This window comes from Tiliqua scincoides, chromosome 3 (genome assembly GCF_035046505.1).
Source record: "Tiliqua scincoides isolate rTilSci1 chromosome 3, rTilSci1.hap2, whole genome shotgun sequence".
Taxonomy (NCBI): domain Eukaryota; kingdom Metazoa; phylum Chordata; class Lepidosauria; order Squamata; family Scincidae; genus Tiliqua; species Tiliqua scincoides.
This window is the reverse complement of record NC_089823.1, coordinates 211,836,838-211,860,535: the sequence shown is the minus strand read 5'-3', so window position 1 is coordinate 211,860,535 and position 23,698 is coordinate 211,836,838. Positions and strand designations below refer to the sequence as shown.

Below are 23,698 nucleotides of genomic sequence, written 5' to 3'. Positions count from 1 at the left end.
AAAAGGGAACATAAATTGTGGCAAAAGAAATGTAAGAAGGTGATACAGGAGGCCAAGCGAGACTATGAGGAACGAATGGCCAGCAACATTAAGGGGAATAATAAAAGCTTCTTCAAATATGTTAGAAGCAGGAAACCCGCCAGAGAAGCGGTTGGCCCTCTGGATGGTGAGGGAGGGAAAGGGGAGATAAAGGGAGACTTAGAGATGGCAGAGAAATTAAATGAGTTCTTTGCATCTGTCTTCACGGCAGAAGACCTCGGGCAGATACCGCTGCCCGAACGGCCCCTCCTGACCGAGGAGTTAAGTCAGATAGAGGTTAAAAGAGAAGATGTTTCAGACCTCATTGATAAATTAAAGATCAATAAGTCACCGGGCCCTGATGGCATCCACCCAAGAGTTATTAAGGAATTGAAGAATGAAGTTGCAGATCTTTTGACTAAGGTATGCAACTTGTCCCTCAAAACGGCCATGGTGCCAGAAGATTGGAGGATAGCAAATGTCACGCCTATTTTTAAAAAGGGAAAGAGGGGGGACCCGGGAAACTATAGGCCGGTCAGCCTAACATCCATACCGGGTAAGATGGTGGAATGCCTCATCAAAGATAGAATCTCAAAACACATAGACGAACAGGCCTTGCTGAGGGAGAGTCAGCATGGCTTCTGTAAGGGTAAGTTTTGCCTCACAAACCTTTTAGAATTCTTTGAAAAGGTCAACAGGCATGTGGATGCGGGAGAACCCGTGAACATTATATATCTGGACTTTCAGAAGGCGTTTGACACGGTCCCTCACCAAAGGCTACTGAAAAAACTCCACAGTCAGGGAATTAGAGGACAGGTCCTCTCGTGGATTGAGAACTGGTTGGAGGCCAGGAAGCAGAGAGTGGGTGTCAATGGGCAATTTTCACAATGGAGAGAGGTGAAAAGCAGTGTGCCTCAAGGATCTGTCCTGGGACCGGTGCTTTTCAACCTCTTCATAAATGACCTGGAGACAGGGTTGAGCAGTGAGGTGGCTAAGTTTGCAGACGACACCAAACGTTTCCGAGTGGTAAAGACCAGAAGTGATTGTGAGGAGCTCCAGAAGGATCTCTCCAGACTGGCAGAATGGGCAGCAAAATGGCAGATGCGCTTCAATGTAAGTAAGTGTAAAGTCATGCACATTGGGGCAAAAAATCAAAACTTTAGATATAGGCTGATGGGTTCTGAGCTGTCTGTGACAGAACAGGAGAGAGATCTTGGGGTGGTGGTGGACAGGTTGATGAAAGTGTCGACCCAATGTGCGGCGGCAGTGAAGAAGGCCAATTCTATGCTTGGGATCATTAGGAAGGGTATTGAAAACAAAACGGCTAGTATTATAATGCCGTTGTACAAATCGATGGTAAGGCCACACCTGGAGTATTGTGTCCAGTTCTGGTCACTGCATCTAAAAAAGACATAGTGGAAATGAAAAAGGTGCAAAAGAGAGCGACTAAGATGATTACGGGGCTGGGGCACCTTCCTTATGAGGAAAGGCTACGGCGTTTGGGCCTCTTCAGCCTAGAAAAGAGACGCTTGAGGGGGGACATGATTGAGACATACAAAATTATGCAGGGGATGGACAGAGTGGATAGGGAGATGCTCTTTACACTCTCACATAATACCAGAACCAGGGGACATCCACTAAAATTGAGTGTTGGGCGGGTTAGGACAGACAAAAGAAAATATTTCTTTACTCAGCGTGTGGTTGGTCTGTGGAACTCCTTGCCACAGGATGTGGTGCTGGCGTCTAGCCTAGACACCTTTAAAAGGGGATTGGACAAGTTTCTGGAGGAAAAATCCATTATGGGGTACAAGCCATGATGTGTATGCGCAACCTCCTGATTTTAGAAATGGGTTATGTCAGAATGCCAGATGCAAGGGAGGGCACCAGGATGAGGTCTCTTGTTATCTGGTGTGCTCCCTGGGGCATTTGGTGGGCTGCTGTGAGATACAGGAAGCTGGACTAGATGGGCCTATGGCCTGATCCAGTGGGGCTGTTGTTATGTTCTTATGTATGTACAGTCTGAGATTAGCTGGTCGCTCATTATGAGGGCCAGGGAGGAATTTTTTTCTGTCATCTGAACTGGTCATGGATGGCAGTTTTTTCGCCTACCGCAGACTGGTGAGGGAGGGAAGGTGTGTTCAGCAGATTTCATGTGTTAAAATTGGTCACTTGTGTTTAATAAAGTAGCACAAGTCCAACCTAATTTCAATCTGGTGTCTTCGCTGGGGGATGTGAGCACAAATAGAATGCTAGATGCAGGGAGGTGGCAGTGAGATGCAAGTATCTTGTGGTCTTGTGTGTGCTCCCTGAGGCATCTGGTGAGCCACTGTGAGATACAGGAGGCTGGACTCCATGGGCCCTGGGCCTGATCCAGCAGGCCTCTTAATCTAGTAAAGAGGCGCCTGCGGGGGGACATGAGTGAGACATACAAAATTATGCATGGGAAGGACAGAATGGATAGAGAAATGCTCTTTTCCCTCTCACACAACACCAGAACCAGGGGACATTCACTAAAATTGAATGTTGGGAGAGCTAGGACAGACAAAAGACAATATTCCTTCACTCAGCGTGTAGTTGGGCTGTGGAACTCCTTACCACAGGATGTGGTGATGGCATTGGGCCTTAAAAAGGAATTGGACAAATTTCTGGAGGAAAAATCCATTACGGGTTACAAGCCATGATGTGTATGTGCAACCTCCTGATTTCAGAAATGGGCTATGTCAGAATGCCAGATGCAAGGGAGGGCACCAGGATGAGGTCTCTTGTTATCTGGTGCGCTCCCTGGGGCATTTGGTGGCCGCTGTGAGATACAGGAAGCTGGACTAGATGGGCCTGTGGCCTGATCCAGCAGGGCTCTTCTGATGTTCTTAGGAGCATCATCAGACACCACTCGGGGACCAGCAGGTTGGGCAGCAGCAGAAGAGCAGCGCTGCGCTGCTCTGGGAGCTCCGGGCTCGGGCAGGGGCTTCACTTCTCCACCGAGCATGTGCGAGCGGTTTGTACACATGCTCATTCGCTGGACGATGTGCTCGTACCAGCAGGGTCCAGGCGCGGCAGTGGGAAGCGCAAGGAGGGGGGTGGCTGGCTGGCTACCGGAGGAGAGGCAGCCCTCCCCCTTTCCCCCCTCCCCGCCTGTCCCAGGGCCAATGCTGCGACTGGAATCCTGCAGAAGCTCCGGTTTCGCCCCGCTCGGGGCTGCCTGCCGGCCATCCCCTCCCACTCCCGCGCCCGCCTTATAAAAGCTCCAGCGCGCCCCGAGGATGCCCTTTGCCTGCTGCCCGTAACCGAGGGCGAGAACGCGGAGGACCGCCGTCGCATCCCTGCTGGCGCCCCCTCGCAAGGAGATCGCGCGTGGATCGCCCGGGCTCCTTTTGTCCTTCCAGCGCTCTGTGTTTGGTGCTTCCACGCTGCCTTCTGGAGGTCCCCGGCAGCCTCCTTGTGCTTTGGGTTGGGGGCAGCGGAAGGGAGACGGAGGCGACCCTTCAGAGCATCTGGCAAGGCGCCCTTCACGCGTGGGTGGGAGGGTGGGAGGGAGGGAGAGAGCCAATCCTTCTGGCTGCTTTGCTAACCTACGGACCTGGCTGGAGCCCCGAACATGGCGATGAGCACCGCTGGACCGCTGGCTCTCCTCTTGGGCTTAGCCATCCATCTCTTACAGCCCATCCACCCTGCCCAGTCTGGGATCGAGACATCGCCCATCCCCTCAGGTAATCCTCTTTCTCTCTCACACACACACAGACAGGCAGAGACAATGGCTCAGACTTAATTTGAGCCAGACCTCCACCTCGAAACCTATTTGCAAATTTCATCTCAGTATATCCTACATGTTGGGAAGACCAGAGTGCCGCTGATCATGTGCAGAGTGCTTGACAGTAGCAGTTGATTTCAGAGAGGGAGGCCAGTTTCTAAGAAAAGAGAGTGCTGGGCTGTGTGTGCGCATTTCAGCATTCCTCATCTCAAAAATCCATCACTTTCCCTTCTCTTCCCCACCCTGAAACGTGGCTGCTAGAAGTGCAGCTGGATTATATGCACATTATAGTGGAATGAATCAATGGAGGGGCGGTCAGGGTGCTGACCAAGGGGAGAGAGGAAGGGGGATTTATTCCATTCCTTGCCACCATTTGTGTAGAAGACAGGATAGGATTTTTATCTTGTGTAGTTTAATCTGAGTTTCCTTTAGTTCAGGCTGGTTAAGGGAGAGACTGATATTCCCCATGGAACATTAGGAGTCTTTAACTGCAAGAAAAATGTATCAAATGTCTTCTTTCTACCAGTGAGTGAGTGAGTGGGGGCCCAATCCTATCCAGTCTTCCAGTGCTGCTATGCCAATGGGGCATGCACTGCATCCTGTGGTGGGGAGGCAGTCTCACAGCCCAATCCTATCCACACTTACCTGGGAGTAAGTCTCATTGATTCTAATGAGACTTACTTCTGAGTAGACATGCATAGGATTGGGCTGTCAGAGGCCTCTTCAAGGTATGGAAACATTTGTTCCCTTACCTGGGGCTGCAGTGTGGCTACACCAGTGCTGGAAAGTTGAATAGGATTGGGCCCTTAGTTGTACTCATAACCCACTCATTCAGATCCCCTTCCAAACGGGAGACAAAAGTCTTGTTGTAGGTGGTGATTTCCCCAGTTTGCAAACAGTTCTGGTTGGTTTGGTGCTTCCTAGTTGGATGAATTTTGCTATACATGTTTTCTCCTCTTATTTCCTCTCTGTCACTTTCCTTGTAACTTTAGTATGTAACACAAAACATTTGGCAAGTGCCTCCTTGTCTGAACAGCATACCCAGACAAGTTATATCAAGCAGAAGTAATTCACACTGAAGAACAGGCCCTCTAAAACACATTTTATTGAGATGACATTGGAAAGACTTTGAATGCTCAGAGTCAAGTTGTTCTGAAATTCTTGACTCTTTTTTACAGTGGCAGCCTCTTCCTGTAGAACAGTGAGTGAAGCTTCCATGTCCACATAGGGATGTGATATCTCTACACAGTTTACTGCATGTACTCCAGATGTCCATGCCACAAACAATATGTGGATAGGATCACTGCATGCAAAAAGTTTAACACAGCATTGAGAGCTTGGAACTGTCTTTGAGAGGTGGAGGAAGAGTTGCACTGTGAGTTTCACATAGGCGATTGCTATATATTTTGCATCAGGTAACTTAAATATTATAGTAAATATCAAGCAGGATAAAATCCCTTATTTTTCACAGGCAGGGAAATTTATTCCTTTTCTTTTGGTATCTCTTCTGTAACTACTCTTCCATTCCAATCTCTTAGTCCTGATATTTGGCATATGGGAAAACACAAGCTTCCATGTAATAGTGGCTCATACTTAAGACCTGTTATTTTTGCTATCCCCCCCCCCCCCGGCTATTTTCTCACATTGGGATAAGCTTCCTTCCCTGGGCTGTTTGCATTCTGGTCCTTGGATCCTGTAGTGTGTTTGTTCCAGGGAGCTGGAGAGGAGTAAGAAATTCAATCCTCACTGTATAAAAAAGAAGGAAGACAGCATGGATGAAACCAAAAGACAGTGCCCAAAACCTGTTTTAGTGCTTCACTCAAAAGAGTCATTTAGTGTAAAACACACATTGTTTTACTTTGCTTTATGTATTTCTTCCATGTGTTCTGAACTGAAGCATGTGTTTGTTTCTGTTCCATGCCCTTCCTTGCATTTGGCCAGAAAAGTTTAAAAAACAAAATCATCTGAGGTAGTTATAAAAAAAGAGCTCAATGTCTTGATTCACACCTTTGTGGTAATAAACAGCTGACTTTACAAATGTAGGAGGGAAATTTCTGCTTGGAATGTAAAGCCTTTTAAAGTGTCTTGATTTTAAAGGTGTCTTGATTCACACCTTTGTGGTAATAAACAGCTGACTTTACAAATGTAGGAGGGAAATTTCTGCTTGGAATGTAAAGCCTTTTAAAGTGTCTTATTTGATGCTAACGGCTGCTGGTGGGAAAAACCTAGCCTGATAGTGTAAACAGTAATTGACACATTTGTCAGGCTCATAAATTCCATTTACATCATGTCTGTGCCATATATGCCATGCCTGTGCTCACAGCTGGCTTGCATCATAAGGTAACAAAACTTGCATTAAAAAGAGATGTTCCTGAAGTTGGTTGAGGCATCAGAATCAAGCTAGATGTGGGTTTAAGCACATGATTGGACTAGCGTGCTTGTTCATTTAGTAAAAAGCAGACCAATTTAGCCCTGTTATTAATTTGGGCTGTGGTGTGGCAAGGAGAAAAGCTTCAACCATCTTTCCAAACACAGTCATGATTCAGATGGGGGGGAGGGCTGTAGCTGCTATTTGCCTTGATGGGTGGAAGTTCCAAATAAGCTTTGTAGCCCGAGTCACTTGTTGAAAGTCATCTCTAATGTGACCCAGAGTTTTAAAGAATTAGGGTTTGTGCAGATGGTTCTTTTATTTGAGAAACTATGCCCCCTCCTGGTCTCTGATGTTGGGAGATACAGACATCTTGACTTCAGATTACATATCCAGTACAGGCTACCCAAGTCACCAACAGGAGGTCAGTGTTGCTGGGGGAATAGATCTCTCTCAGCTCATGCCTCTTTTGCTACTGAGCTGACTGTATGTAACCTGGTGTGGGTCAAGCTCAGATGAATTGGGAACAGCAACTGAAACATGCCAAATCCTCCTCTTCCAATATGAGTGCTAAGGAGCCCAGCCCCCCCCCCCCTTACCTCCTTGCCACCTGTTCAAAACTGGTTGGGTTGACAGTCTCCTGGGAGTAGAAGAGGTTCTTCTCCCAAGGTTCTGCTCCTGGTCTGTTTTGAAGGAGACCTGTGTGGCAGAGGAGGCAGGAGAATGGGACAGCACAGGACACAGCAATTCCTTTGCTGATGGCCCTCCTTGGAAACCAACCCTTGTTTCCTCCTTCAGTGTCTCTATAAGTTGCTCCACCCTATCATCTTGCTTACTTGCAATTTGCCACCTCACCCAAGCTACTGCTCCAGCCACTGCTAGCCCCTGCATGGGTGTGCAGCTCCACAAGCACCTATTGGTTAGTGCTCAGTAGGTTAAAGGAGTATCACTCCAACATTCACACATGTTGTGGTATTTTTAAAATGACACTTCTGTGTTATGTGATGGGTCATGTATCTTTATATTACAATAGCAACAATAAATAATATAATAAACTCACATAGCATATTTTCTTCAAACAAAAATGTAACTTATAGAGAGAGGCCGTAGGCCGGTGTACACAATCGCATGTGCAGGAAGACTTTACACATGGTGGAGTACAGGAGTGAGTCCTGAGTTTGTATGCAACTCAGACCCATGCATGCACACAGTTGTAGAGTATTATGTGTGACTGGATTTGTATGTACGTCTATCCAGACATGTCCAACAACATGATTTATCACATCTTCTTTTTTAAGCAGTTGCATTGCAAGAGTGAGTGTGCACATCTATGAGACTAATTGTAGTTGGGGTAGGGAGATGTGCATGAACTTAAAACTTGTTCGTGCACCCCAGGTCTAGTCTATGCATTGATGAAGTTACTGAGTTAGTTTCATGGTCTTGAAACGCCTTGTTACTCAATGCCAAATGTTGATGGACTAAGGCTGCACTCCCAAGCATGCTTTTTTTTTTTGGAAGGAAGCCCCATTGAACACAGTGGGATTTACTTCTGAGTAGACATGATTAGATTGCACTGTAATAATATAATAAAAATGGGTCCCTTACCCATTGTTTGTAAATCTGTGTTGAATAGCAACCAGTCCTTATGCTATCCTGATGAGAAAATCAATCGTCTTTTGAAATATTGTCAGTCAATTCAATGTTGCGGATTCTTTAAAAAAGTTTTTTTAAAAGAGTGGATTCTGGTAAACTTACCCATGAAGAAAAACTTCACTGATGTATAGCAGACTGCATCTTTTACAAACTTCTCTGAGGCTTGGATCCCAGGTACTGATGGGTTGGTTAACATCAGACTCCAACTGAAATCCCTGATGAGTTGTTCTGCATATGCATACTTGCCTTCTACTAAATGTTTCAAAATTGAACGAAATTGACCATTGATGCACCTCTGTCAGGTATCACATAATTTAAAGTGTTATAAATAGTATATAAAATAGATTCAGGGCACATATTGATGAAATGATAGAGCAGAGAAGCAGTGATTGCCTAAACTTCACTTGTAACTGTGATTTAAGGCAGGAGGAAAATATGCATTTATTTATTAAATGTGACATTTAACGCAATGTCATGCAGTGTTTTCCTTGCTCTTTCCTTTTGAGGGGATTGGCACCAGGGTGTCCTGGTCTACTATTTAACCTGGGAAGGAAGCCTGGAAGACAGTTTTCACTGGAATTGCTGTGCAGCACACAGAAGGGTTAAACCCCCCCCCCCCACACACACACACATACTATGAGTTGTGATTGGCTCCTCCTGTGGCTTTTATTCAAAAACTAAAAATGCAGGGAAAACCTATATGTTTAAGGTAATACACCCCATCATACCCTAAAAGAAACTTTTGGTGCAGAAACCTGACTGACTTGAATGGGACTTATTCAGGTAAAGACCAGGATTAACATTAACTGGGTAGCCCAGTGTCACTGTAACTCTTGCAATCCAGTCTTCCGTCAAAATGGGTTCTTATAACTGGATGGTTTTTCTCTCTCATCCCCTAGGAATTAATCACAAATGAGCCTGTATGGCTCATGTCTGATTGACAATCTAAAGTAAATTTGTTATGCAGTAAAAAGAGATGCATGACACGTAGCAGTTGCATTAATTAATAGGGCAAAAGCATTATTGAGATTGATTTTAACAAAGCTAGTTCCATTTTTTAAAAAAGGCACATTGCTCTTGACACAACCCAGAAATTGAGCAAAAATGTAACATGCTTTTTTGCAAGCTGCAGATCTGTGGATAGTGATAAAACTACTAAATGTAACCCTCTGGATGTTAATATGACCAATATTCTGTGGAATTGGAAAAGCTTGTGTGGTTTTTGGCTTTGCAGTTTTCCCCCCTTAAATAGTCAAATATCTGTCATCTATTCGGTAATTCTCTAAAGCAAATGCTTACACAAAGGGCAAGCTGATCTACAAACCAGTTTTTTTCCCCCCTTGAAGTGCCTGTATTTAAATCAAAGCTGATTAGCATCAGGCCAGTTTGCTGAAAAATTTTGGTAGCTACTTGTAAGGTAGTAACTCTTGCGTCCTGCAAGCCATGAATTTAAACAATGTTTTGAGTGTTCATGGGGGAGCTGGAAAAAATGCAGAGTGCTTTTGGAATGTCTTTTTCAGAATTCAAAAGTATAGTTTGTTGTTGGCATCCTTCAGTCTCGGAAGACTATGGTATACTATTGCGCTCTGAATAGTGTTCTGGAACAGAGTGTCCTCTCCAGTGCGCGAAGCCTGGGTAAAGTAGATATGGAGGATAGGCTGTTACCCATGCAGCAAATCCCCCCTCTCCATGTCACTGAAATGGTCCAATGGAAAGGCAGAAGCCAATGCAGTTGGCGTCGCAGGAGTTGCCAGAACGTGACTGTGTTCAGCCATGAACTGCCTCAGGGACTCCGGCTCTGGATTTTGCCTCGAGGTTGACTCCTGAAGCTTTTTCCATAACTGGATGTAGCCACAAGGCAGTGGAGGTTTGGGATCAGAGTTTTCCTTCTCTCAGATGAGCTGCCTTCCCAGGCTAACGAGTCCCATCTACCTGGTGGGTGTTTAGTCGCCTCTTATGACAAGTACAGCCAAACTGAGGGCCTATTCTTATCCCAGCCCCCAGGGGAAATAGTTTGTTAGGTCATTTACTTAGTACCAAATCCTCAAAACTTCATCATTTTTCAGACATTTTAATAAGGCTAAAAATGTTTTGTTTTTATTTTTAACTTAATGTGGCACAGAACATGGAGAATAGCCATTTCAGTTCAAATGATAGTATATAGAACTGTGATTCTTTAATTAAATGTTCTGATGGACATTTCCCCAGCTGTGGATTCCTCTTTCTTCAGGCTTCCATAATCATCCCAAAAGGACCTTGTTTGTGCTGGGGTGCTGCTCAAGTTTACAAGGAACTCTAAGGTCTTCTTCATACAAGCTTTCACTTGTGCATGATGCTGTTCCATGCTGTGCATTTGCATGAAGGTGTAAATAATGTGACACTGTAGGTGGAACCAATACCAGCTTTGAACTCTGTACCTCTATTCTAAAGGTTCAGGTTGTGGGTGATGGGAAAATACTGTGCCTGAGATTTTGGAAAGTTTCATACCAAGCTCAATGGACAATAGTCTGACTTAATATCATTCATTCTTTGATCCGTTGGACTCATTTGTGGGATCATTGATAGATAGCCTCAGCTCTGCCTCCTAAGAGCATGACACAGAATAGTTTGCTGAAGAAAGAGATTGGAGAATGGCATTCATTGCTAGAATAATGTTAGAGTTGTTTTCAATGCCACTATAAGGAACTGAATTTTGTCCTTTTGAACTAGTGGTAGAACTCTTACTCGGTGGTCTGTGTATGTGATCCTTCCATTAAGTTTTTCCCATGGGCACCATGTGAGCTCTGTCCCTTCCAAAGAGTCTGTGTGTTTTGCAGTTGCTTCCTATTGACTTATTTCAGTTACAGCTCTGAGGTATTGTAGTATAGTTTGACCAAATTATTCACACTTTTAATACATTTTGGCTGCAATCCTAACCACACTTTCCTGAGAGTAAGCCCCATTGAACAAAATAGGACTTAACTTCTGAGTAGACCTGGTTAGGATTGTGCCCTTTGGCTCATATGTATTGTGTGATTGTAAAGTAAGGGAAAGAGAGCAAAAAAGGGGTTTCAGGATCCTAGAAAAGCACAGGAAGGCCCTGGTTGAAAGGTCAATGAACTGGGTAATAAAAGAGTGATTTTGGATGCTCTGGGGATCACATATTTGACAGCAGTTGTTTGAACAGCTGGCCTTGTTAAAAAAAAAATAGCTTGTGGGCAAGAAGCTTTTGCTCCCAATAAACTTTTCTCACTTTGTAAAATGGAGGCCGCTTGCTCAGCATTAACTGAAATGTGGTCACAAATCTTTTTTTTTTTTAAATTGGCACATTATATTAAAAATTCTGCAATTGCATACTTCACAATTATGTAATATAATAAATGGATTTTTTTTAAAAGTGCATAATGGTATGCCATCACTGGTCAAATTCAACCATGTTTCCTGTATTTATTACTTTCCTGAAATAAGAGTTGGTTGCAAGCCGAAAGAAGTCAAAATAAGTAATAGCATTCCTATTTATCGCAGACTGTGATGGCACTATACATCTTGAAAGATAGTTTGAGTTGATCCTACAACAGAGAAAAGTTTGGAATATTTTACAAATGTCCTGGTTGAGATCCAATTCAAAATTGCTTATGGCTGTGTTCTGTTGAAAGCAGTGATTTCAGAAGATTTGGGCTGTGTAGATCTTAGCATCAAAGGGCCCGCTCCTATCCAACTTTCCAGCAGCAATGCAGCTGCAATGCAGTTTCCTTATATTGCGGAGGCCTTCATGACTGCCCCCTCCACAGGATGCAGCATGCATGCCATTTACACTGCTCCATTGGTGCTGGAAAGTTGGATAGGATTGGGCCCTTACTTGGGAGTAAGTCCTATTGAAGTCTGTGTGATTTACTTCTGAGGAAATGGGCACAGGATTGTGCTGTTAACCATAACTACCTTTAGTTGAATCAAAGCCCTTTAGTGATCCATACAAGAGTTGGGCAGTTGGTTGGTTATTTGGGCAGCCCGGTCCTGGGAGGCTGGTCCTGCTGCTGTTGTATTGAACTCTGTGCTTTTGTAGCCAAAGTTAAATTCTGTGCATGAAACAAACACCCTGCTGTGCTATGCGGCTGCAATTTGTAATTTGCAAACCTATTCTATCCTTGTTTAAATCAGAGTGAACCTTCTAAATATGGGCATAAATATAAACCTTTAACAGTGAACTGTTAAATATGGTCGAAAATTTTATGGCATAGGATCAGGATATCTCAAGGACCACCTTCTCCCATATCAGATAGGGCCATGCTTAGGATAACGTTGCTGTCTGAAGCCAAGCGGTTGGCTGCAAGGTACAAGGCCTTTTTCTGCTGTGGCACCCTGTCTTTGGAACCAGTTACCAGAAGATTTGAATACAAACCCCTCATTATATTCTTTCCAGAGGGGTCTAGAAACATATTTATTTTGCTTGGCTTTTGAGGAGGGAAGAGTAACCTCCTAGGGACACGAATCAGCTATCTTTCCAATAGTTCTTGAACCCCATAAGGATGGTTTCCATCCTCCCTCTTTGCTTCTGAAAAAACAGACCAAGTTATGGTTTTCTTTTTTTTTAGTATTGTGGAAATGCCATTGAAAGAATGGGATTCATCTTTAGCTTTGAAGCAGGAATTGTGGGAAGAGCACATAGCTTAGTGGTAGAACACAATACAGTATTCCTCTGCAGAAGGGCCCAGTTCAATCCCTGCTATCTTCAGTTAAAATGGATCACTATTAGCAGAGCTCCTGAGTCCTTGAAACATTGCTGCCAGCCACAGTAAATAGCTAGATAGACCAGTGGCTGACTCAATGTAAGGTAGCTTCATATGTTGAGACTTTTTGTGTGACGTTATACATGTGGCTTTAGAAAGCACAAAAGGTTATGAAAACACCCATTTGGCTTTTGCGGACATGGATTTATTCAGTTTCCTGCAGACAGAGCCTATGCAGTGCTTATGATGCAATTTATGTGGGATCTAAATTGCCAGTGTGGAAGTAATTGCCATGTTGTGTGAGCTGAAGCTTATTTGCTTTATCTCAGCCCCATGACTTCGGCCTGTGTAAGTAGGGAAAGTAAGAGATGGTCTGACTTGCAAAGCATTCCACGCCTTGTAGGCCAGTGATTCTCAAACTTTATAGCACCCAGACCCTCTTTTTAGAATGACAGTTTGTCAGGACCCACCAGAAGTGATGTCATTAACCTGAAAATGATGTCATGGCCACAAATACCGACATCAAGCAGCAAAATTTTTAGCGCCCCCATATGACTCAATCAATCAATCAATCAATCAATCAATCAATCAATCAATCAAGTAAATTAAAAGTTTACAATAACTATAAGTTTAAAAACTTTTGAAATAAAGAAAAACCCTCCTAACTCTCCCAAGCAATTGCTGATCAGTTAAAAAAAAATTCCCAAACATCCCAAAGGCTGCGATCCTATCTGCACTTACCCAGGAGTAAGCCCCATTGACTATCATTGTTAAAAGCATATACATAGTAGCCTTTAAAAGTGCAGTACAGATCTGTAGCACTTCCCTAAATGCAATCAAATACCATGGTAGAATCAATATATTAAAAATAAAATACACATTAAATGAATGGGGACCCTACTGAAATTTGCTTGCAACCCACTTAGTGGGTCCCGATACACAGCTTGAGAAACTTTGTAATGTAGAGGATGGCATCCGATTGTTTCTAATGTTGACCATGTACTTCATCTTTAGGACATTCACCAAGCAAAATGAATCCTATGTTCGTGAGACTGCTGATCGTTGGAGTTTTCACTATTCACCTAGAACAGTGGTTCTCACACATTTAGCACTGGGAGGGACCCACTTTTTAGAATGAGAATCTATCAGGACCCATAGGAAGTGATGTCATGACTGGAAGTGACATCATCAGGCAGGAACATTTTTAACAATCCTACGCTGCAATCCTATCCACACTTACCCAGGAGTAAGTCCCATTTACTACTGTTGTTAAAAGAATATACATTGTAGTTTGTTAAAAGTACAGGTCTGTAACATTTCTCCAAATGCAGCCACATACCATGATAGCATTAAGTCTAATATATTAAAAATAAAATATTGAAATGAATGGTGACCCACCTGAAATTGGCTCTCAACCCACGTAGTGGGTCCCTACCCACAGTTTGAGACTGAACGTAATACTAAAACATAATACTCGAGTTGGCATTAAAATCGTACCTAGGATAATGATCAAATCAACAGCAATTGATCATATCCACACAATTTCCAAGAAGACAACTAACTTTACAGTAGACTTTTTCCTGAAGGAGTAAAAAAAGTATCTACTTTAGGCCTCCTGTAACGATATGGGTTCTATGCTAGAAGAATGGATATTTGTGTTGGTCTGCACGTAACATTGAAGGTTATCTAGGCAAAACATGTAGTGCTGACTTGGGGACTGTGCTCACAGCAGTCCTGGCTTAGAAGCTCTTTGTATTGGCTCTTGATTGAGTACAAGAGATTTATTGGTTCATCTGAAATGCTTTGATTCTCCTCTAAGCATATAAGTGGAACTTGTTCTCAGTTTAGGTTTACAAATATACATGCATTATCTTGTAAAAGTCACTCCAGACCAGAGCCAACTTCTGGTACTGTCACTGCCTTCCCCTGCACACGCTTACCTTAGTTCTCAAACCCCTGGGAATTGGAGAACGGCTGACCAAATGCATTGTAATACACATCGTATTATACAACTGCATAGCATAAATTGTGGCTAAACAATGCAGTGTCAAAAATAGTGGCATTTTTGAAATTCTCGAATCAAAATTAATAAACATCAAAATATTCATATGTTCAAATCTTGTTACACAGTGTAATGGATGGAAAATAAAGTAGTGTCGCAAAGTGTTCCAAAGACCATTCGGTTGAACAGAGATACCCTTGTGGTGTAATACATTAGAATTCTGAATAAACGGTCCACCATGCATGCTTATACCATTTAAGAAACTTGGGCTTGATTAGAGCAGTAGTCTTCTACTTGGTAAGAATTGGGATCTACCTCAAAATTTCCAGCATGGGAACCACATTCAAAAGCCCAGTAAGTGAACAGCTCCTCTCTTTTTTCTGCCAGCTGAAAGACAGTCCATGTATGTTGCTACTATGTTATTTCCCCCCCCCCCCCAGCTACCTGGAAGGAGAGGTGTGGCAGACAGCAGCATGTCAAGAGTAAAATCAGACAGAGTGCTGTAGCCAAGGACAGCAAGAAGATTGGTGGGAGATGGGTGCCCACTGAAATGAAATTCCACAGTCAGGGAATTAGAGGGCAGATCCTCTCCTGGATTGAGACCTGGTTGAAGACCAGGAAACAGAGAGCGAGACTGAAGGTTGCCAACCAACCATTTGTCAATGGGCGATTTTCACAATGGTGAGAAGTGAAAAGCGGTGTGCCCCAAGGATCTGTCCCCCCCCCTTACAAGCACATTATCCAGGTATTCCCATTTTGCATCCTTTATTCAAGATATATATTTTAATGCATTTCATCAACCAGCCAAATAAAGCAGCGTTAAAAGAATTAAAGTACTGGTGTCTTATTCTTTTTGAGGCCTGACATGATATAATGTTCAAATTGTTCAGATTTCAGGGTAAAATATCCCTTACTTTAATGAACAAACACAATCCTCGTAGTCCGAATAGGGAGCAGTAGCTTTGGAAAGCCTTGGAGTTGAATCACCAACAGTTCTTTAGACATTAAGAAAACTTCAAGTTACTGAATCGGAAATATGACACGGCTGGTGATGGCCCATTCCCTGCATTTGAATAGAATGTCTCTGTAATAATGTGGCTTGTCTGAATTGCAGCTAGAGTGCTTTGCTGGTAACTTAGTTCATATGTATTTCATTATGAGAGAATCCCACCAGTTTAGAGCCTGCCCCACCAATACTGAGCCAAGGACTATAAAACCCTGAAAGCTGGGCCCGTGTTCCTTTACTCTGGCTGGAGCAGTAGTTGCTATTCATTATTCACAACTATTTTATAATGCAGAGGGAAGGTCATGTGTGATGCAAGAGGCCTACACAACTGAGTGCAAGGAAGATGGGGTGGGGGCAGTCTCCACTGCTACACTGTGCTAAGGCTCTTACGGTGGTCCCAGAGCATCTAATGTTCATAAAGCATTGCTTTGGTAGCAAGTTCAATATAGCTATAGGAGTTCCTGTGTTTTGTATTGCAGTAACATCTAAGCCTTAATCAGGTGTTAGATCTCATGTAGATGCTGTACCCAAATATGTGGCACCATGATATTGTACTTGAAACCTCTATCCCATGCTGCCAAGCTCTCAAATGTAGCCCCATCCCACTCATCATGAGAAGAACATTTGTCTGCAGAAACAAATGCTGTTCTCTGAGAGAACCCTTGATGAAGAAATTTGGTATCCCGGAAGGGAGGGGAGGATGTTTCCCTGAGTATAGTGTTAATTGCTGCAGACCTGCTCATGGTGGGAGGGGAATAGTATTTGAAAGAACAGGGTGGGGCTTTTAGGCATGCTCACATGGCCACTGTGCCTGGGTAGAGCATCCATGAGATATCTAAAACTTGCATTGGGCTATCGTGATGATGAAATGTACCTGCTCCTGTGATAGCATACTTGATGCATGTTTCTACACTAGCCATTTGCTTAAGAACATTCACTTATAGCACATGTTTACACAGAAGTCCCCTCATGTTTAATGGGGCTTACTTCCAGGAAAGTGTGTATACTGTATAGGATTGCAGTCTTAGGGCCCAGTCCTAGCCAGATTTCCAGCGCTGATGCAGCTGCACTGTAGCTCCAAGGTAAGGGAACAAATTATCTCTTACCTTGAAGAGGCCTCCGTGTCTGCCTCCCACCACAGGATGCAGAGCATGCCCCATTGCCATGGCTGCACCAGTGCTGGAAAGTTGGCTAGTCATTTTGTGGAAACCAGACTCTGTTGCTGCCAAGCCATTGTACTCCACTGTTTCCCATGTCGCCCTTTTGACTTTGGCAACCTGATCAGTGGTAATTTTTTTGATTTCAGTGCAGCTGCAGTGCCAGCCTTTCCTGTGTGGTCTGTCAACATGCTATTGATTTGTTTGGCAAAGAGATGAGGCATTTTGTGAATCTGTGACTTTCAGAATAGTTTGCTCCACATTGCCTGGTTGCATCATCACCATTAGCTCTCTTGTAATGATGGAGTTTGTTCAGCCTATCTCACAGGTGTGATGGGGTGGGAAACAAACCATGCATGATCCTTGGAAGAAAAAGGGAACCTAGAAATAATGACAGTGCATCATCAGGCCCGTATTAAAAAATTGGAACGAAGCCTATGATATTGTGCAAATGAAGTATTTTTCCAGTGCCTTATTAGAGAAGGAACAGTTCTCATTCGGAGGGTTAGTAATATGCTCTGGGATAGAGAATGTAACTGCAATTTAATGCGTTATTGCAGTGAAATTCCAGACACATAATAAGACAGGATGACGGCATATTCTGTCTGTTCTAAATTGGCTCGAAGTGAGCATTTCTGTAAGCGCATACAACTTATGAGTGCCACCACAATAATTTCTTCAGTCTTTTAGAAGCCTGTATTCTTAATGGATCTCGTCTGCTTCTTAAGAGCTGGGCAGTGACAATTGATGTACTATTCGTATTATATAGGCCTGGAAGCTGAAATGGACCTATCAAGAGATAATAACTTTCATGCAAATCTGGTTTGTACAAAATGACCTCCTTTAGTTTTGAATTGCTGTGACCTTTCCCTAATCATGAAATGGTGAATTCTGACCTATTTTGTATATCATTAGTTAGTACTGATTTTGCTGAAAGAAGAAGGGGGTGTGGTGGAGAGAATTGAACTCAGATCTTGTCCACATCATATCCCCGGCTTGCAGGTTGTACTTGTGTTCAGGCAAGGGAGTGAGCTTGTACACATTCAGGGGCAACTTTATGCATCGGACAGCTCAGATACTGGTAGAGGGCCCACCTGGCTGGCCCAATCCCCCAGCATTGGTCAGTTGTATTCAGGGTCACTGAGGGGAATTTTATCAGGGGCTACAACGTGTTTTGTTTTTTTTAGCCCTGTCCCTTCAAATGTGAATTCAGCAACCAGGCCCCCTTTTTTGCTTCCTTTGGCTCCTGGTCTCACTTTTTGACCGTGGGCCAAGGTATGATGTACCCACTACACACCCTCTCTGAGGCACTGGTTGTATTCCTCCTTCATTCACCAGTGGGGAGGGTGGGAAGAGAAGCAACCATCTTTACCACTCACTGCCAATGAGCTTGGGTTGGAGGAGAGAGACCCAATGCAGGGTTTTCCCTTCGGACCCCCAGCAACCTGGTGCTGGTATAGTGCACTTTCCTCACTGCTCATGTCATGTGGGGTCTATGCTTGTAAAGGCCTTTGGGATGGGTCAGATGTAACACAGATCAATAGCTTACTTTAATTATGGTATGTTAACAAGTTACAATTGATTCCATGCACAATCACAAATTGTTCAGACTTTTTCTGGCTGATGCTCATTTCTTTGGGTTCTTCTCCATTCCTCCAATGAATTGGCCAAAGCAATGCCCGAATTCTTAGTTCTCCTCAGTTTTTGTGTCATGGGCTAGACCACTCCCATTGGTCTTGAGACAAAAGGGTGTGTGTGTGTGTGTGTGTGTGTGTGTGTGTGTTGGGATTCACAGACACAAAAGAACAGTTTCACGTCTGTTGTGAGTAGAGCCACTGAAACAAGGCAGGGTTTTGCCAGGATTCTCGGTTCAGACATAAGCTTAACCACAGTTAAGGCAAAACTGGAACCACCATTGAGTTGCAGTATTCATTTACTCTACAATAACCAGACCTCAGTCAGTGTCAACAAAGATGTACTAGAAAATTAATTGTCCTACAATAGAGGTCATCGATCATTCAAAATATACCTCACGAAGAACAGGCTCTGCACCCCATGCCTCCCCTCTCACAATAAGATTTAAAATGAAAGCAGTGGAAGCAAAGAGTACAGTCCAGGGCATGCACATGTGGTGGGCATTCATATCGCTAAAGTATGGGGCTGGGTTTTTTTTTTTGGGGGGGGGGAAATCACCTGAACTGTGATTGATTGACTAGAATGTGGGACTTGGATGTGATTGGTGCACGTTTAAATCTAATTTTTAGATCAACCTTTAAACGTGTAGTTTTAAAGCTGCTTGCCTTTTAAATCTTGGTCTAACCTACCTTGCTGGATTGTTGTGCAAATAAAAGAAAACTCACTTTTGTAGTCTGAACTCCTTTGAATGGCTGGATATAATTGTGCCAAACCAACACACACACACACACACACACACACACACACACACACACACACACACAGAGCTGCTTTAAAGACAAGTGCCATACTTCATTGGAATACTTCATAGATCTTGTGCTGAGGGATGTTATGACTTCTTGAGGTAAACTCATGAGGTAAACTATCCTGAGGTAAACTACTAATACAGGCATTATGAAGTTATTCAGGAATCCCTTCTGTCGACTAATTCCACTTGTGCTGAATACTGACATAGTGATAACTTTTCATTAGTGCAGTTGGATAATGCTTTCCTGTCAATGCAAACATTTCTCTGATTGTTTTTGGGCAATTAGCTCAAGGAATTATCTTCATATTTGTTCCAACTAAACTCACACTTGCAGCATTTTGTTTAGTAAAGGCGCTCATTGCTCAAACCCTTGATATTCTCTTTCCCACCAGAAAGGACTGGTGTACATTCCTCTTCCCAAATCAATTTGTGCAACTGCTGCCAAATGTACACTAGTTTGCCTGGGAAAACTAAGGTAGTAATTTGGCTTAGTCAGTCATATTTTCCAGTGTGCTGTATAGTTCTGTACAGGATCTGTTTCAAAAACCTCCTCATTATTTCTCCACACACCAGAGGAAGGACGAAAGATAGCTAACTGGCTGTCTTTCCAGCAGAATAACTTTCTTCTGCCCTTTGCATTTTCTCATAGATCTTGTGGGAAGACAAAGGAAAAACAGGGAAGATTTTCAGGGGATTTGTATGCTGCTTTTTCACCCCCTAAGAGGCCCCCACAGGGCATTTCATTTTCTGTTAAATGAAAATATAACCAAAACATTATAAAACAATACATTAAAAGCACAAAAACAAATAATACACAATAAAAAAGGCAAACTATATAAACAAAAGTGGGGAGATCAACCAAAAGCTTGAATAAAAAAAAATGCCTTCATCAGGTGGCAGAAGGATACCACTGGGGGGGCAAACAGAGCCAGACCAAAGGGAGTTAAGAGTTGGAAGGTACCTTGAAAGTCATAAGAACAGCCCCACTGGATCAGGCCATAGGCCCATCTAGTCCAGCTTCCTTTATCTCACAGCGGCCCACCAAATGCCCAGGGGAGCACATCAGACAAGAGACCTCATCCTGGTGCCCTCCCTTGCATCTGGCATTCTGACATAACCCATTTCTAAAATCAGGAGGTTGCGCATACACATCATGGCTTGTACCCGTAATGGATTTTTCCTCCAGAAACTTATCCAATCCCTTTTAATTCATCTAGTCCAACCCTTTGCTCAGTGCAGGTGAGCTTAGTGAGTCCCAAGTTATGGATGTTCAATTTATGGATGTTCAAGGCATGGATGGCTGCATTGGTGCTTTTGTGCAGGCACAGTAGTCCTTTGCTGGTGCTTTTGCACTTGTTCAATAGCACTGCTGGGCTGGCAAGAACCAGCTGTTCTGACCTACACTAGTTTTGAATTACATACAGACCCCCAGAATCTAGACCCTACATAAATAGGGGACTTATGACCCAATCCCACCAAACATCCCATACAGCAGTGGAGCAGTGCCAGTGGAGCACCTTCTGAATCCTGCAGAAGTTTTGGCCTTGGGAGACCTGTGTTAGGGGAAGGGAATATTTGTTCTCCTCCCCTGAGGTTAGCCCCTGCCAGCTCAGTGGGTCAACTTGGGCCTGCACCAGAGATATCATGAGGAATCTCCAGCCTCCCCACTGGCTCTCCGGCAGCACGCAACCCCATGCGCTGCCAGAGTGCTTTTTGTAACTGCCATAAGGCAATTTACAGTGGTAGAATTGGTACAATAGGATTGGGCTGCCTGTGTGCATTTGTTTAGGAGTTGTGCTTACTTGTTACTTTTGTTTTAAATGACCCATTTGGTTTAGTATTGCTACACCCACTGCCAGCAGTAAACCTGTTTTAAAATAAGACTTTGAGCCTGGAATGGATTCTCATCTGACTAATTTCCAATAATGTTCAAACTGATGACATAATAACCTGAAACAACAAACTTCTATTGCTCAAATGTTTTCCCCCTTTTGTCCTATAAAAGCCAAGCATATTGAAAACCCATTATACTCTATGAGTTTGAAGGCCCTCCAAATGGCTTCATCCTTGCTTGCACTGATATTCAAAAACTTGTAAGGCTATTATTGAGAAATAGTGAATTTCCAAGCCTTTAGATCACCCATTATATATAGAGGATGCCAAGTAGCGATTTGGCCTGAACTTGTCATGCCTTGCCTAATATGACACAGAGATTAATATGACACAGAGATTAATTTCAGACATTTTTCATAAACCAGCTTTCTGAATTTCTGGATGCCTTGTGGGTTTGACATGTGCTTTTTAGTATTTAAAGTAAATTTTATTCATGAGGGGTGTGTGTGTGTGTGTGTGTGTGTGTGTGAGAGAGAGAGAGAGAGAGAGAGAGAGAGAGATTTTGATATGCAATGTAGAGTTTCGTTTTCCATGAATAAACAAGGACATAACTGTAAGAAAGAGCCAGCATGTTGTGTAATGGCTGGAGTGCTGGGCCTGGCTGTGGGAAATTCATTTTCAGATTCCCATTTAGCTTTCAAATACTCTGAATGGCTGCCGTTCTCTCCTAACCTAACCTACTTCACAGGGTTGTTGTTATCATGAGGTCAGATGCTCTGCTTTGAGCTCCTCAAAGAAAGATCAACATCAGTTTTGATCTGTTGTTTGAAAAACAACAGTTTTGTTTTTAGTGTTTGCTTCCCACTCAGAGAGTTCTTAAAGCATTCAACAAGTAGGACAAAAATATAATCAAACAAGAAAATCAATAAGAAAATATCCTGACCCTTGATTGGTCTGCCTCACTTAGCCACAATTCTGCCACAAGATTGCTGAGATCCTTGGGGCAAAGTCATCTACAGGCCTGCAACTCCCCCCCCCCCCCCCCAGTATAGCAGGGAGTACTGCTGCAACTTGTTCAGAGGGGTCAGAGTGTGGCCGCATAATGTGTACTTCCTGAGGGGTGTGGGCACCTGGCTAGTGCCCAGTCTGGCCAACAGCCCACCTCTGCTTAGTCTCAACCACGATAGAGGACTAGTAGCCAGATGTCAAAAAGTCTCTTTTCCTCTTTTTCCTGGCTGCCATGGGCAGCTTCTGCTGCTCCTTTTGCCCCCCCCCCCAAGTTTTGTTTTCTTATAAATTAGCAATGGAAAATAGAATAGTCTTGTAAAGTGCCACTTATTTGGTTGTCTGTTGGAATAATTGCATTTAGGTGGCCAAGAAGGGTTAAAAAAATGCTTCTTTCAGTCCTCCAGTGAGCAACAAATGGATGTATTTATCATATTTTTATTCCTTCGTTCCTCCAAAAAACCCAGGGCAATGTACTGTATGTGATTCTTTTTCTATATTATTCTCACAACAGCCCTTTGAAATCAGTTAGATTGAAAGATAGTCACCACCCAGAGTTCCAGGTTGCTTCACAACCAAGTGAAAATGTACACCCTGCTCTTCCAGGCCTTGTCTTACCTTCTAATCTCTACACAACACTGAATTGCTACATATGGAAGTAGCAATAGTAGATGCCTCTACAGTCAGTAGATGCTATCTTTGGCAGAGGTTTCCTAGCATTGCCAAGCAGAGAAGCAGGACCTGAACCTGGGTTCTTACATATTTTTAAACAAGAGCTCCACCACTGAGCTAAAGACGTTCCTCGAAAGGCAGAACCATGGGGCCCTGGTCTAGCCTGGGATAGCCCATTTGGGATTCAATCCTGTAGCTTTGGAATTATCAGCATCACACTCTGAACATGAGCAGATTAATTATTGACTGACAAAGGTGTATTTATTTATTTATTTATTGGATTTGTATTCCGCCTTAACCCAAGGTGGCTAACAATCAAGTTAAAAAATACAGATAAACATTAAAAATACAAAACACTTAAAAACAATTAAAACGAGATAAAATACATAGCAGCAGACTGAAAGCATGCAGTAAAAGACATAAGTTATAATAAAAACAGACCTTATGGTGCCTCAAAGACTTTCCTGAATAAAAAAGTCTTCAGGCCCCGCCGGAACGCTAATAATGAGGGAGCTGCTCTCAATTCAAAGGGGAGGGAATTCCATAGTGCAGGTGCCACCACCGAAAAGGCCCTGTTTCTGGCCACCATTCCCTTCACCACTCTCAATGATGGCACAACCAACAGGGCCCCTTCTGATGACCTTCTGTATGTGGACAAGTGGGCTAGGAATTCTGCTTTGGCTAGTGATTTTGGGGTTGTGCTCACAAACCTGGACAGTAATGAATATATGATGTATGTAGTAAATAAAAAGATTTTTAAAAAATTTTATTAAAAAAATCCAGACGTTGTCAAGGGCCTAGTTAGTTAACAATAGTTATTTTCAAAAAGGTTTAACTGTTGGTGAAGTAAACCTCAGTCTCTTTGCCACCACAATGTTTAAAAATATTACTTATTTCAGTTATAAATAAGTTAATGCCTCTCTCTCTCTCTCTTTCTTTTTTCTTTTCCCCTCTTACCAGAGAAACTATTAGTTCTCACAGTAGCAACGAAGGAGACGGATGGCTTTCACCGATTCATGCAATCAGCACAGCACTTCAACTACTCAGTGAAGGTATGGTGTGCTCCCTGGAGGAATTTCACCTGTGC

At 43.2% G+C, this 23,698-nt stretch overlaps 1 protein-coding gene across 1 annotated transcript in view; it reads left to right on the top strand.

The window, feature by feature from the left end:
* Positions 1 to 3,231: 3,231 nt before the first annotated feature.
* The window catches only part of PLOD2 (procollagen-lysine,2-oxoglutarate 5-dioxygenase 2), a 68,429-nt gene continuing 47,962 nt past the window's right edge, over positions 3,232 to 23,698 (top strand). Inside the window, exons 1-2 of the mRNA XM_066619007.1 lie at positions 3,232 to 3,725; positions 23,572 to 23,663. Coding sequence (XP_066475104.1) covers positions 3,614 to 3,725; positions 23,572 to 23,663 — 204 coding nt within the window. The 5' untranslated portion in view covers positions 3,232 to 3,613. The remainder of the gene's footprint in view (positions 3,726 to 23,571; positions 23,664 to 23,698) is intronic.